Source organism: Peromyscus maniculatus, chromosome 5, assembly GCF_049852395.1.
Source record: "Peromyscus maniculatus bairdii isolate BWxNUB_F1_BW_parent chromosome 5, HU_Pman_BW_mat_3.1, whole genome shotgun sequence".
Lineage (NCBI taxonomy): Eukaryota > Metazoa > Chordata > Mammalia > Rodentia > Cricetidae > Peromyscus > Peromyscus maniculatus.
The window spans coordinates 77,948,828-77,965,014 of NC_134856.1; the positions used below are offsets into that span (position 1 = coordinate 77,948,828).

At 38.7% G+C, this 16,187-nt stretch overlaps 1 protein-coding gene across 1 annotated transcript in view; it reads left to right on the plus strand.

Moving 5' to 3' along the window:
* Cubn (cubilin) overlaps positions 1-16,187 on the plus strand; it is a 226,113-nt gene that overhangs the window by 159,252 nt on the left and 50,674 nt on the right. Inside the window, exons 46-53 of the mRNA XM_006985936.4 lie at positions 183-392; positions 1,020-1,160; positions 1,824-2,005; positions 8,438-8,609; positions 9,921-10,127; positions 12,392-12,541; positions 14,234-14,355; positions 14,928-15,153. Of these exons, the coding sequence (XP_006985998.2) occupies positions 183-392; positions 1,020-1,160; positions 1,824-2,005; positions 8,438-8,609; positions 9,921-10,127; positions 12,392-12,541; positions 14,234-14,355; positions 14,928-15,153 (1,410 nt within the window). The remainder of the gene's footprint in view (positions 1-182; positions 393-1,019; positions 1,161-1,823; positions 2,006-8,437; positions 8,610-9,920; positions 10,128-12,391; positions 12,542-14,233; positions 14,356-14,927; positions 15,154-16,187) is intronic.

The window sequence follows — 16,187 nt, forward strand, 5'->3', positions numbered from 1 at the left end:
TGAGGTATTTTTCTATCCATTCACAGTAGATTTCAAAGAATTAGGAAAGCTTTAAGCAAAACTTTTCAGATTTTTACAACTTCTGTTAATATTCACTTGGCTCCTAAAAGTTTTAAATGATATTGGTTTAATCATAAAAATAATCTATAATAGAATATCCTTTGTGTGTGTGTGTTTTGCAGCCCCATGTGGAGGAACAGTCTCAGGGGAAAATGGAGTCATCGAGAGCATTGGATACCCGACCCTTCCCTATCCAAACAATGCCTTTTGTCAGTGGCATCTCCGGGGCCTCCCAGGACACTATCTCACCATTCGTTTTGAAGATTTTAATCTTCAGAGTTCCCCTGGTTGTGCAAAAGACTTTGTGGAGATCTGGGAAAACCACACCTCTGGTAAGTGAAATCCTGCTTTCTTTGGGGGTGTTTACTTCTTAATCAATTAATTTAACCCCTGAAGCATCTTGGCTTCTGAGAAAGGCAAAGGTGTGTCTGATGTCATCAGAGAAATGCAGATTCATGGGCTCTGGGCAAGACTGGTAGTTCTTTTCCTTGATTCTAACAGATTACAATAGATGCTCAGTATTGCTATAGCCATTCTGTAGTCATCTTAGAGAGCACAATGAAAGAGCCTTGTGTTGGGACGGCATCCTCATCCTGTGGAGACCCCAGTGTACTACCTGTGGTTATTGGAGAAGTCTCCTTATGCATAAGGAGAGGGAGAGACAGTGTATATCACATAACAGTATAAGAGGCACTTGGATCATTTCTTCAGCCATCTGAGCATGCCTTCCTCATCAGACTGAGATAGACTTACCCTAATTGGCTCCAGTCTTTATACATCTGCATATATTTAAATATATTAACTTTTATTCATGATTTTCATAACAATGGTTGCCATTTCTTCATGAACAAAATATTGTCTCTTAAGATCTTCTTTGTCCATGCAGAACAACTTAAGTAAGCATTGACAGAAAAAGGATCACCTGGGCATGGACATAATTAATTATTTGACTCTTGCAGGAAATATTTTGGGCAGATATTGTGGAAACTCCATTCCTAGCCGTGTTGACACTTCCAGCAATGTTGCTTCGGTCAGGTTTGTCACAGATGGCTCTGTCACTGCCTCAGGATTTCGGCTGCAGTTTACATCTAGCATAGAAGGTGAGTTCAATGATGTATTAGAAAAGCACTAATCTCCTACAGAGAATAGACGCTGCACTGGACACTGATATCGTAAGAATTTGAAAACGAACATGTGATTTTGTCTTTTTGACTCTTACGAGAAGTTGAAAGGCTGATGCTAATAGACAGTCACCAATTAATGAAAACTTATAGCTGGAGTAAATGCCACAAAGGAAAGTAACTTGTATCATGAGAGATGCAGAGCAGAGATGTGGCTTCTCTGTGAAAACCATTCTGAGAAACTGGTGCATTGTAATGTCCTACAGCTATCAAGAACTCAGGTTCCTAAATGCCCCCAACAAACTCGGGTGAAATAAAGGTCCTGTGGAAAAACAGAATAACGACTTTAGCTTTCCTGAGTTTGTTATATTTATTGGTCTTTCATAATCCTGGGCTCTGATAATAATTTAAATGCTGCCAGTGGACTGTTTTCCATGTCAGAAAACATTCAGTATTGACAGAGACAAGAACTGAATACAGATGTAAATACAAGAAGTCATGAAGTGAATACAGATGAGCATTCTCATACATGTGGAAAGAAATATTGCCAGTAATTTTGTTCAGATAGGTCATTAAGAACTAATTTTAAAAGTGTTCCTTGTGAAGAGAGATATTTTGATTCATTTTTTTCCTTTCTTTCAGTGTGTGGTGGGAATTTACACGGCTCTACTGGGACATTTACTTCTCCCAACTACCCAAACCCAAATTCTCATGCCTGGATCTGTGAGTGGACAATCACTGTGCCAGAAAGCAGGAGAATCATCCTAACCTTTACCAACTTGAGGCTGAGCAACCATCCATCCTGCGACAGTGAGCACCTCATAGTAAGTGTCCTCTTAGGACTAGGCTGGCCACTAGGTTCCATTGTGTGTGGAATGCATTCACCGGAAGTGATAATATGAAAACTCAAACAAGCCATCGCCACCTACGCAACTGCTTTTCAGACAAATTCTGAGTAGTTTAGATAGAGCAAAGTCACCACAAACTGCTTTCAGAGACTATTTTCTGTCACCTCATGCACAAAGGTTACATGGTGGATAAGATGGGCAAACCATCATTACATACGACAAAAGAGAACAAGAAGATCACAGCTAAGCACGCAGGCAAACTTCATCGGTCTTAGCACAAGTACCAGCGAGACTTAAGCAGATGAATGGTCCTACATAACCTCATTCCCTGCCAGAGGCATTGAGAGACCCTGGGTAGAAAGCCCGCCCTGTCGAAACTTCAAATGTGAGAGGCATGCCCTCAGCATTGTTAGCTTCCCTCAGCTGAAAAAAGCAAATGAGACCCATGAGTATGAATAACAAATATGTTGTTGACTGGGAAGTGTGTTTTGACTGTGTGTGACATACATATTTATATGCATACATATATGTACTTATTGATATAGCAATGCATAGACTAATAGACTACCAAATGGAATTAGTGTTAGTCTATTTCTCTACCCATCCTGCTCCTTTCTTCAGCCTTTTTTGTTTTGTTTTGTTTTGTTTTTTCAATATAGGGTTTTGTTGAGTAATCCTGGCTGTCCTGGGATTTGCTCTGTAGGCTAGACTAGCCTCAAAGTCAGAGATCCACCAAGGAGTCTTGGTGACGTTGGCTTTTGAATGTATTAGCTGTTTCCCACAGTGAATTTCCTGTGTGCTATTGTAGCTTTCCCAATTGATTCTTTTTCTAAGAGTTTCTAACAATGTGATCGATCATTTATTGGGCACAACTTCCCCTATACAGTTGGGTTATTTGGAGAACATGTATGAAAAAAGTCACACAGCCAATACCTGTTTCCCACAACCAGGTCTTTGTTACTTTCTCCAATATAAACTCAGAGGTCTGCCTTCTTGCAATTATCTTCATTGGCAGGCATTTGGTCAGTGTGAAGTGTCCAGGCAAAAGTATCTCATTTGAGACATTCTCAGATACCCAAAGACGTAGAATTACAACATGTCTGAATTTGTTGATTCGCAGTCTTTAGATAGATAGGGAACAAGAGTGCCCTGGGTTCACCCTGCCTACAGATAGGCAGGTGTTGCCCCAAGCTAACCTCACACTAGCAAATTCTTAACTCCTTTTCCTTTCACCTTGGTTTACTAATCAGCATGTTAGTAATCTAACCACACTTAGGAATGCAGTATTACACGCAGATTCCCTTTTCCCTTCTTAGATTTCCCTAATTGATTTAAGGTCTCTCTCCCTCTCATCTGAGCCTGCTCCTTTTAAGAGTTCACTGAGGCTTTTACACATCACCCCCTCTTTGAGCCATAAAGAAAGCCTGACAGTCACTACCTAGTGTAAACTCTTATCTGCTTTTATGACCCTGAGAGAATTCAAGCCTCGTGACCTTGCTTGGGCCAGAGAATCGCTGACTGTATGTGTATAAAGACTGGAAACCTCAGAGACTAGGGGGGGAGAACTAAGATAGAACAAAGAGAGAACAGCAGAGTAATGTAGGGGCAAAAAAGAAGCTGTAGATTTAGGGGAAATTAACTTAAAACAATAAAGTGAATGGACTGAAAGAGCATGGTGTGAGTAGATTCAATTGATATAGATCAGAATCCTAGCCATTTGTACACTTCTTTTCTGGGCTCTGGGAAAAACCTCCACGGGGCAAGTACCCGGGGTTGGGGTTGGGGGTGGGATTGGCTTTCGATAAACAGGCTCCAATATCAGGCTTTAATGGGTGATTATGGCCTCTGTCTAGATTGTTCCTCCCAAGATGCTGTCTGGTTATCTTTTCGCTTGTTTTGGATCTCTGCTCTAGTGGCTAACGCACACCACCACACTAAGACTCATAAAGCAAGCCCCACCCTCCCCGGGCCTCCCCTGTGTTATTTCATAGCACTTCATGTCAGCTCTCTGAGGGTCAGGACTCAGTTTCCTCCAGTGAATCCCCAGGGGCTGATACATGCTCATGGAGACAGAGGTTTGATGAATGAATTACAGAAATAACATTGTTGGCTTAAGAAAATGAAGAAGCACTTTTGTTTTCTGTTTAGCCTTTTGCTGCTGAATAGTAAATTCCAAAGATCAAGCCTCCCGTGACATCCCCTCATCACTCCCTATGACCTGAAAATTGCAGCATTTAACCTTCAGATTATTGTCTCAGTTCCAATATCTAAAGTACCGAAATGATTTTCCCTGATACTAGGTATGGAACCAGTGTGTTTTCCTTATATTTGAGAGGCAGGAAATGCTGCGTTATGTTTTTGTTTTCTCTTTTCTTTCTCTCTCTCACTCTCTCTTACTTTTTCATTCTTTTTTTGTTTTTGTTTTTTGTTAGTTAGTTAGTTAGTTAGTTAGTTTGTTTGAGACAGGGTGTCAAGTAGCCCAGGCTAGCTTAGAACTCAGTATGTAGCAGGGAATGGCCTTGAACTTCTGATCCTCCAGCTTCACTTCCAGACTGCTATAATTTCTGGTATGTACCACACATCTTGTTTATGGGGTGCTGGAGACTGAACTCAGGACTTGTGCATGCTAAGGAACTGAATTACATCCCTACATTAAGATTGTTAATTTTAAAATTAAATTATATTTATATCTCTACTGTGCATGTGTATTTATGGATGTGAACATGCTACAGCACTCGTGTGAAGGTTAGGTTTGGTGGCAGACACCTTTATACGCAGCCATTTTGTGACTCCAAGGTGTTAGGTGTTAGTTATAAAGAAACACCTATTACTTATTGCATGGATATGTAGACAAACACAAGGAGAAAAAAAGATTAAACGCTCCCAGTGTACCATATTTTTATGTATTGTATGTCTTTTTGGCTCCTGCATAATTTTAAGTAGTTTTAACTAAGCAATATAAATTCCCTTGAAAACTAATTTAAGATGTTTTCTGATTAAATATAATAGATGTTTAGTGAAAAGTATCTTAAAAGAAAACAAAAATACCTAATTTTTACATTCTACATATCACTAAAATTTTCATAAATAATGCTAACTGAGATTTTTTTTGGCCCTTTGAAATTATGTCTATGATTTAAACCATGTTGAATCCAATGATTATTAGGAATTTTACCACCACAGATTGTACATTGACCTACAGGAAAGATAAAAATGAGTCACAGTTTTAGAACTCAAATAATAAAATAAAATTGATACTAGTGGTCACAAATTGCAAAACTAGACCTTACTTGTGACCTCTCCACTCCTAATCATTGAAGCCAGATGTATTTACTCCTCTGGATTCCAGCTATTTCTTGTAGCGTTTATGCCATTGTATCGAGCTAATATTCTTATTCTGCACCTCTTCTGTTGGTCTTGGGTATCATCTACCCATATCCTGCTATAGAAACTGAGGAATTATCTCCCTCCCATGAGACATGCACATAGAGAACCCACAATTCCCATATTCTGCCAACTTCCCTACAAAACACACATGTCACCGTTTCCACGGTAATGGCCCTTTGGTGTTAAACCTAGGTGATTATGGAAACTGCATTCTAGTTAAGTCAGGCAATAAGCTGTGACCACATTTCCTTTTGCTTTTTCAAATGACAGTAACAACAGCTGTACTATTTTTACATTTTATGGATGTCAGTAATTGTTCTACACATCTTCCACCAAAGAGGCATACATGTCTATTTTTAGCACCAGTATCCTTCTGCAATTTCTTGTCCATCCGCAGCAAGCCTGATGGGAGCTGTTGTTTGGGGATTTCCCTGCACCATCATGTTTGTGGCCTCTTCATTCCCTCTGGACTGGCCACCTGGCTTCATGAGGCTGTACATTTCCTTTCTTAGTCAGTTTCCTGTTTTTTTGGTGAGACATATGCTCTTGTAACTCCCTAAGGACACAAGTGTGGATGATAACTTTTGTAGACTTATACGATTCCTGCTGTACCATAATCATTTGAATGCACATATTAAACAATTGTAGAATCATAATTTGAAGTTCCATATTACTTCTATGAAGTTTCATATTGTTTCCTTCAGATTCTATCTCTATTTATATTGGTCTCTGCATTTCATATTAGATGTTTCCCCAGAGCCCTGGTTGATCTTCATTGATATTTTAAAAAAGTGTGCAAAAACTGATTGGCAGCTCTGCACATGTGCTTGAATCTGGTAATTGGACCTTATGAAAGTAACTAATACAGATCTTGACCTGTAATTAGTGATCTGCCAATATCACAGCTTCAGATCTTTCCTCACGGGGAGGATGAAACGCCATCAAGGAATCACTTTGGGAGTTCATTTCTGTAGGAGAATGTCCAAATACCGTTTCTTTAGAACATGTTTGTGTGTTGGTGTTTACTTTATCTATCCCTTTTATTCTAAACAAGTGTTTGATTGCTTTTTTCCACCCTCTGTGTGCTTGAACGCTTACCCGAAAAGAAGGAAAGAAACTTAAGATCTGCAAGTGGCGTGGGGAGTTTTAAGCATCCTGCTGCTTGTTGAGCACCACACCCAGCCGGACTGAACTTGAAACTCCCCCAAATCCAGCAACAAATCCCATGACTCAGACGCAGGAAATGAAAGGCTGCGCCACACAGTGTGCGGGGTCGTGAGACAAATGTCCAACTTCGTTCCTGCTCACAGCAGCTCATACCTTGTCTGGACTGTCATGTGCCTGCTCCTGCCTCGAGTCTTCTGAGGCTTGTAGTTTCTGACTACAAAAGATGTTAGAGGACAGGATGGGAGCTCACAGTCGGTTGCTTCTGAATGGAGAAAGAAGTCCATGTACTAGCTGGGTGACTGCACATGTTCTAGTCATTCCGGTTCTGTGCTGGGGTCAGATACATAAAGAGGCAACAAAGACCTTTGATCATTGCTTACAACATATCCTATCAACCTTGTAGTTGGTGATAAGTTCTTTCCATTCTGAGAATGCATGACCTATTCCTGTTCATAGTAGCATGAAATATGTATTGTCTTTTGTTGCTTTGCTTTGTGGTTTGATATGGGAATTTGAATCCAAATTCAAATATTCCTAGTTCTTAGAATTTTAATAAAGTACAAGTCTCTGTACTCTACTGTCTGCATCTGGAAAAATGCAGTCGTAGTACAGGCCTGAGAGGGAGAGGCATGGTAATGATCAGATAAGATAATCGGAGTAGGCCATTAGCAGAGTCTGGCTCTGTATCTGCACAAGAGATGATGGAAACACTTCCTCTGGTCCTCTAGCTGGAAGGCATTTTAAACCAGAAACCACCCAAGAACTAAGTTCAGTCATTAATTACAGTAACTGGAAAAGCTTGCATCCCTTGGAGTAGAACATGGCCTGCTTCCTCAAAGCTTTTAGGCTGATGTTTCTAATTGTGAGCCATTCAAATCCTTTTAAAGAGTAGGAATATCAATCACCAAGTAAATTGCTATTTATTTCGTTAGAAACATCTCTGAATTCTGAAAAGCATTCACAAGGCTTTGTGCAGAAGCAGTCATACTTTACCAGTTGGAACTAAAGCTATTAATTGTATTTTGATACCAGTAAAAATGCAGTTTTTAAAAGTCAATAAGTAAGAACACACTAATTGGTTGTTATATTAGAATCTCAAAAATAAAAACTGAAAAAAGTTAAGTCAAATGACTAAGAATATAGGAACTTTGAATCCATAATAATTAAGAAAGCTTTATTTTTTTTAATTGCTTTTTAAGGGCCGCAGGAGAATTGGCTCAGTGGTTAAGAACATGTATTACTCTTGCAGAGGACTGGAGTTCGGTTTCCAGCACACACTCTGGGCAGTCACAACTGCCTGTGGCTCCAGCTCCAGGCAAATCTATTACAAGCACCTGCACTCACATGCACGTAATCACACCCAGATACGCATAAGTACACTTAATTAAAAACAATAAAGAAAAATCATTGCAAAGTACTTTCCAAGGTATTTGGAGTAGATGGATGGTTATACACTTGAAATCATCTAAGGCTAACATTTAAGTTAGTATGTTAATAGCGTCCAAGGCATGATTAAGAAAACTGCATACCAGTAAACTCTGTGACTATAAAGAAAGCATAGTGGCACATTTACTTCCCATGTAGAGCAGGGTCTCCACTTGCCAAGTGCAGAGAAGCCTCTCATCTGTGACCCATGGGAGGAGGACATTTACAAATCTTACATTTTCTTGACATGACCCTAAGGCCAAAAATATGCTTGGCATGGCTTAGTAGTCTATATTCCTGGGGTAGGTTTCTGTAGTGTTGACTGTGCTTTCTTTAGAAGGGCACAATTCAGGGCTCAGATGGTCATCTCCTGGGGGATAGTCAGTAAAGTGAGCAGCACAGCTACAAGTCAACCTATTTTTCTAACAGGTGTTCAATGGCATTAGAAGTAACTCACCCCAACTAGAGAAACTGTGCAGCCGTGTGAACGTAACCAATGAGTTCAAATCCACTGGAAACACAATGAAGGTCGTATTTTTCACCGATGGATCCCGGCCGTATGGAGGCTTCACTGCTTCCTATACCTCCAGTGAAGATGCAGGTGATGTAGGATGCTTCGAATGTATCTCCTCTTGGTCAGACTCACTCACTGCCCCAAACAGCCAAGTCTTCTGTTTTCTCTGCAGTGATCAAAAGTATACCTGGGATCTTCAACACAAGAGCAATATATATGAACAAACAGAAAATCTTCTTGGGAGGATGGGGGGATCAACCATTGTGGTTTCAGAAAAAATGTTGTATTTTGATTTTTTTTTATAACAAAATTTTATTAGAATACTTTCTAGCATGATTCCTTGTAATACTAGGATTGGATCTGGACCCACAGTCTCTGACACATTATTTTATATTCAAGAAAACACTTACTTCCTAGGTAGCTTAGGACCACAGAGTAATTAATTTCTCAGACAACTGAATACATGTTATTGTTTTTTATTCATTTACTTATATGGGTATGTTCAGTGAAAATAATAACCCAGTTACATTTAATATAGATTATCCCAAAATTAAACAACATGTGGCCTGGATTATAAATATCATTTTACTTTTAGGTCTGCTACCATTATCCAAGGGTTTTGTATTTTAGGAAGAATGGAACTAAATACATCTTTAAAAATTATTTAATTTTCCCAGCGGTGGTGGCGCATGCCTTTAATCCCAGCACTCAGGAGGCTGAGCCAGGCGGATCTCTGTGAGTTTGAGGCCAGCCTGGTCTGCAGAGTGAGATCCAGGACAGGCACCAAAACTACACGGAGAAACCCTGTCTTGAAAAACAAAAACAAAAATTGTTTGATTTGTTTGATTGGTTTAAGATACATTCATTACCATATAAAAAAAGAGTAGGTTTGTTGGCACTCTAGTGTTATATTCTATTAATTCAAATAAATTATTGGATCAAATAGAAAATTGTTTATCAAAAGCCACTAGGACCTTCCAGTGATTTGTTTATTTTTCTAAATTAAATATTGAATGAATAAAATATCTAAACTTGGAGGTGTTGATACATGGCCAAGCCACAGCCATCTTCTCCATTCCAGAAGGGAAATAAAGGAACTTGGTTGAACCCATAGGCATTCATGAACCCATAGGCATTCATGAATCCATAGGCATTCATGAATCCATAGGCATTCATGAACCCACAGGCATTCATGAACCCATAGGCACTCATGAACCCATAGGCATTCATGAACCTATAGGCATTCCTTCTATAGTTTGCATATCCTTTGTCTACAAACCTGACTACATCTAGAAGAGCAAATTGATGTTTATTATTTTACTCATTGTGTCTTGATTGTTGGACTTGTCTGTTACAACGTGGATCTCATTACTCTCTCTGTGCCTTTTGTTGCCTTAGTGTGTGGTGGACCTCTTTCAAGTGTCTCTGGTGGAAACTTTACTTCTCCTGGCTATAATGGAATCCGTGATTATGCAAGAAACCTAGACTGTGAATGGACTGTCAGTAATCCAAATCGGGAAAATTCATCCATTAATATCCATTTTATAGCATTTTCCCTTGAAAGTCATCAAGACTGTGTGTTTGATGTCCTTGAGTTTCGAGTGGGTGAGTTCCATCAAAGAATGTGCTCTCTAATTTATCCGCTTATTCTGCTCAGTCCTGGAGACAACAGCAGTAGTTCAAATGGCTTCTATCTCAGGGCACAAGTTACAAAGGAGCTTTGTCAACACAAAGCTGAAATTCCATGTTCCCAGATAGCAAATGTGACCTAAGAACTGTGAGGGAAGTGGGTCCTTAGCAAGGAGAGTTTCTCTCTCAGGTTTCCTGTATGGGAGGCTCACCCAAGTCAGGTTCCAGCCAATCTCTGTCCTATCAGTGTGCACCACTGGCCTCAGAAAATAAGCTTAGTGTGACCTGACACTCATTAGTTCCCTGAACTTGCAGGACTCACAAGGAGGTTGTTCAATTCTTTTGTCTTTTAAGTCCCTAGAAGTTTAAAAACCTTCCACACTGTACCAATGTGGAGCAGCACATGGGAGCTATTTGGGAAATTATCCTGAAAGTCATCGTTCATTTTTTTCCATGATAGAAAAGGATCAAGGCATATCTAATGAACCATACTTCTCAAGACTTTTTTTTTAAACTTTGTGTTCATGGAAGGATTCCAGTTCCTTCTTAGAGTTCAGGCATGGATGATCTAACGAGGTTGTTTCCCTTGGTACACTGATGCTTGCTTCCCAGTGAGAAAATAAGTAGACCGGGGAAAAAAATAATATTAGAGGTGCTCTATACTGTCAAATGTTGGTTGTGTTCTTCTTGATAGCCCAGGTTGGCCTCGAACTCACAGAGATCCGCCTGGCTCTGCCTCCCGAGTGCTGGGATTAAAGGCGTGCGCCACCACCGCCCGGGCAAGGTTGTGTTCTTCTTAATCCCCAGTGTTAAAGAAAAGGAAGCTGACAACTTTAATAATCAGTGGTATCTACCTTATATTATAGTATAGAGTATAATATAATATAAGGTATATATTACATAATACATTATATTACATATTATGTTATTATTGTCATGTGTTAACACCCTTTATTTTAGGGGAGGAAGTTCTTCTGCAAAGGTCTCTCATAAACCTTTGGGTGGTAGAGAAATAGGGGAAATTACAGAGATGAGTAACAATCTTAATGTGGCTACACAAATGATATTAAACAGCAAGTAAGAATCAGTTGTGTCTGTGCAGAAAATAATGTTATCATATGGAGTGGTTATAATAGTGTAGTGTTGTTTTCAGGCTGTGTAGTAATTTGACACATATAAAGTAAAATTTAAGAAAGCTAATGGATTAATGAATGTGTTCCATCTCTATACTTTTAAAGATAATTTCTATCCAGTCTTAAATAAAATAATGTAGTGCTGAGACACATCATAGCTGCCCTGCACCAAGGCCAAAATTGAGAAGACCTGCCCAGTCACTGATGGCCTCCTTTGAGAACACGGAACACAGAGTTTTTAATGAGGGTTTTGATATAAACTTGGGTTGCAGACCAGGGATTTTTGCAAGAGAGAATCATCCCAGCTCTCTGAGGCACATGAGTATAAACACGGAAGAGGCTGTTGAGAATGCTTTCCATGAAATGCTGATAAACACTTACTATCTCTATGTGTTGCCAAGCCATTCATAGAATAAAGCAGAACAGCTCTATATTCAATTTCAGTCAGTGAAATTCAATCTTCTCTTTATTCCCCCTGATTTACAGACAGTAGAAATACTCTATTTCATTGATTTATAAGGTCAGCAGTGTTCATCTGACAGAATACATAGGGAGCAGATAAATGTGCACTTTCCAGGTACTCTGTAAATGTTAATCAAATTTCTGTGAAAAGGAATCTTCATGAAACTTGTTCAACTCAACCCTGACAGTTCTTGGCCTGAGTGCTGAATATTCTGTTCATTTTAGAAGATCAAATGCAGTGAAGAGTCTTGAGAAGTTTTGGCAATCATTGTCTCTATCCTAAGAGTGTATTTGTTATCACTATTGACATTTCTTCCTCCCTTACAAAGCACACAGCTAAAAGGGGTATTAAGTTGATTGCATTTCTACTTAGATGTGCGAAAGTGATTTTGAAGACATAAATTGGAATAAACTGGCACCAATAGTAAAGGCGGTCTCTACACTCAGTGTGTCAGAGAACTCTTTTGTGTGTAACTGACAAAGATAATAGAGGATTTCTTTTGAAATGTCTGCTACTGTACCAGGATTGAAATGCATCAAGGAGTACTCTTTGTTGTTTTTATTCATTAATTGTTATTCCTATGAATTAAAGATGTTTGTCCAAAACCCTGCAAATAATGTCACGTGGCATACTATTTTGATCAGGTGATGCTGATGGGCCCCTGATAGAGAAGTTCTGCAGCTTGTCAGCACCAGCAGTACCCTTGGTTATCCCCTACCCCCAGGTGTGGATACACTTTGTCACCAACGAGCGTGTAGAACATACTGGATTCAATGTAGAGTACTCCTTTACAGGTAAGCCTAAAAGATTTATATTTTATTATATAATAGTTTCATTGATAATTTCAGTGAAATTTTTCAGGTTAAATTTTTAACTAGTTGTTACTGATGCCAAGAAGAGTTTTATGGTTTTTATATATTACTTTTATTCCAGAGACCTTACTATAGTCTTATGGCTTTAATACTTTGATTGTCTTTGTTCCTCTGTGTAGACAACTGTGTCTTCTTCAAACTATCGTCTTTTTGTTTTGTTTCTATGGTTTGGTTTGGCCCCCTAGCTTGGTCCCCAATTTACATCAAGATGTTTTCTATTGTGAACCATTCTTACATTTCAGGATAAATCCTACTTGGTCACAGTTTATATTTTATTCAGATTACTGCATATTTCTAATAATGTTAGACCTGCATGTGTGACATTCAGAGGTTATAATGTAGAAATTCAATCCAAGGTGGGCAACAAAACTGCTTGCCCTGGTTCCAGGTTTGTTTTTTTTTTTTCTGCTTCCTTTCACTAACATGGCAATCCTTTTACATTTGTGGCAGTGTTTCCCTTTGTGAAAGTCTAAACTCATATTTTCTTTTCCTGCCTTGTCTCCAAAACCTTTATTCCCACCGTAAGTCCATGTCTCCACGATGACCCTCTCAGTCTGCCACACTTTCTGTTTGGCCCTGCGCCTCTGTGTTTGAGTCTACTTTTTGCTGACAGGTTTTATAATCCCACTTTTCCTTCTGTTGAGTTTGACTGTGAATCAACATATGTTCTGCTATAGTTTTATATACTATTCTTTGTGTTATAACCAAATATGGATGATTTTTTCTTTGGGCTGCCAGCTCAAAAAAAAAAAAAAAAAAACAAAAAAAACGACACAAAGACTTATTATTAAATACATTGCTCGTTTACCTTTACTCTGTACTGCTCATACTGCTCCCTCAACATCTGGCTGGTGACTTCCCCTTTCTTCTTCCCAGAGCTCTCTGTCCTCAGAAGTCACACCTAACCTCTTTCTGCCTAGCTAACGGGCATTCAGCTCTTCATTAAAGTAATCAGAAGGTGCCTTGGCAAAAACACATCTTCACAGTGTACAAAAAAGATTATTCCACAACAACCAAATGTGTGGTTAAAGGAGGGAATAAGCCCAAACATAATCTACTTGTGAAAACATTTCATCCATTGGTAATTTTTTATCCCATTGAAAGGAGAATCAGACAAAGAAGCAGATCATATGATGTTATAGACCTGTATCGTCTTTTCAACCTGCTCCAATAATCTGTTCTTTGAAACCTAAGTACTTGTTATGATGTAATAGTTGATTATAGGGCAAATCATTTCTTCAGGTTTACCTATATATCCATGGTCTGGTGTTCTCAGGAAAGGTAATGTCTTTCCATTTGTCTATAGTACATTGTTAGCTATATCCTATGGCTAGCTACTCTCCATTTACTGTGAACCTCCTATTTTCTGCTCAGTTGAGGCTGTCTGTACTATGGAATTCTGTTTGGTGCACACTATTTGGGATTCAATTCATTCATTTCTATTCTTCCACCTTAACTTTGATCTTGTTCAGGTTTTTATTTCTTGATTGATTGATTGATTGATTGGCTGATTATATTTTTTACCAGAAAGTATGATGGCTGTCATTAAGTATTGTTTCAGCTCTGTGGGTATTTTCTTTTCTTTTATTTAGAGGTTTACAAATCTAATTTCAGATTGTGGTGGAATACAGACCGGTGAGAGTGGAGTGATCTCAAGTCCTAACTATCCAAATGTTTATGGTAGATGGACCCACTGTTCATGGCTGTTGGAAGCCCCAGAAGGGCACATCATCACTGTGAGTTCTTACAGCTGGGTTACTGGATCATGGAAATGGTGTGTGTGTCCGTGTGTGTGTCCTTGTGTGTGTGTGTGTGTGTGTGTGTGTGTGTGTGTGTGTGTGTTTGTGTGTGTGTAAATAAGTGATTACTGTAGGTTTTGCTTTTTTAATCAGATAAAATTTTCTGTAAAATTCTTTGTTTAGAGTACAGATATTGTTATCTACCAGTCTACAATTAGTGAAGACCATTATCTTTTCTCAAATTAGGAGAAGGTGTATGTAGAAGCTAATTGAGCCTCCAGAAAAGAGGTGAATTCAGTATTGACATGAGCTGTCATTCTAGCCTAACAGGTTGCTGGGGTTCTCCAAAATGACTCTACTTCACTGAAAAAATATACTCTTTCTAAATTCACAAGAGCACTTTTAACAAGGGAAACAGAGTGGAGAGGAGAGAAAAACTGAAGAATCAGAAATACAAAGCTATGTGAATTATGACAAAATGAAAATATCCATAGGAACCTTGTCTAACTGCTGGTGGATGAACTCCTTTACAGCTCAGGATGGCTCATGGTGTCTTTTCTCTTCTGTAGCTCACATTTACTGACTTTCATCTTGAGATGCATCCAACTTGCACTTCAGACTCGGTTACTGTCAGGAATGGTGGCTACCCTGAATCACCCATCATAGGACGGTACTGCGGGTGGTCAGTCCCTGGACCAGTACAGTCTGGTTCTAACAAGCTTGTGGTGACTTTTAGCACAGACCATCAAGGACAAAGTCGTGGATTTTATGCTACATGGGACACAAGCACTATAGGTAAAACAAACAAACGAAACAACTATTCTATACTTACCATTTATTTTTCAGTGACACATTTTTCTTACCTAATTTAAAGTATAGTCATTCCTTACTACTGAAGGGGGTGGGCACCAGGACTCCACTCAATAAACAAATCTAGAAGTGCTTAAGTTTCTTGTGCAAAATGATATAGTACTTGTGTGCAGTGTATGAGTGTCCTCTATAAAACATTATCTCTAGATTATTTATAATTCATAATACAATATAAATGCAATATATATAGTTGTTATATTCTTATTGTCTAGGAGATACTGACAAGAGACAAATAGTCTCTCTCTCAGCTAACAGGCAGACTTTTCAGAAAGTTAAAACAGAGTATACATCATAAGAGTCTTGGTTTATATATATATATTGTCCCTAGAGACACTGTGTTTGATGGAGGAGTTTGAGGACAAAAGTGACCAGATGAAATTTGTGATTTGAGGGCGGGGGGAAGGCTGCTATGGACACTGAATCAAAAGGTAATGGAATTGATTTTTAAAAGTAGCATTGTACCTCCTATAAAATATAAATCTTGTGAAAATTCTCAGAAAATATAAATATTTGTGTTAGACAGTCAGGATTTTAGTAAATCCTAACTATCACAGAACAGTTCTTTGTAGCAGAGTTTGTTAACATGAAGGTCTCTATAGAATGATTCCAGCTCCCCATTAAACCATTAGCTTGCTCCTGAAGTCATCAGGGAGTTACAGATGAACTAACTACTGGCTCAGAAGAAGAAGGTTCAGGCAATGTCCTTTTATTTAACTTCACTCTGTTCTGAATTCATACTTTTCTTTGTTTATCATAGGTATGTGTTTTAAAGTCATGAAAATAATTCTAGATTTTCTTTCTTCATATTCCTATGATTTATTCAGAACAATCAATCAATTTCAATATGAATGAGCCAGGTTACTTGTGGGAGGACTTTCCCCAGTTCCAACCATTTTCTCTAGTTCACTGCAGTAGACTAAAATTACAAGGGATAATACAGCTGTATTCACATCTATTAG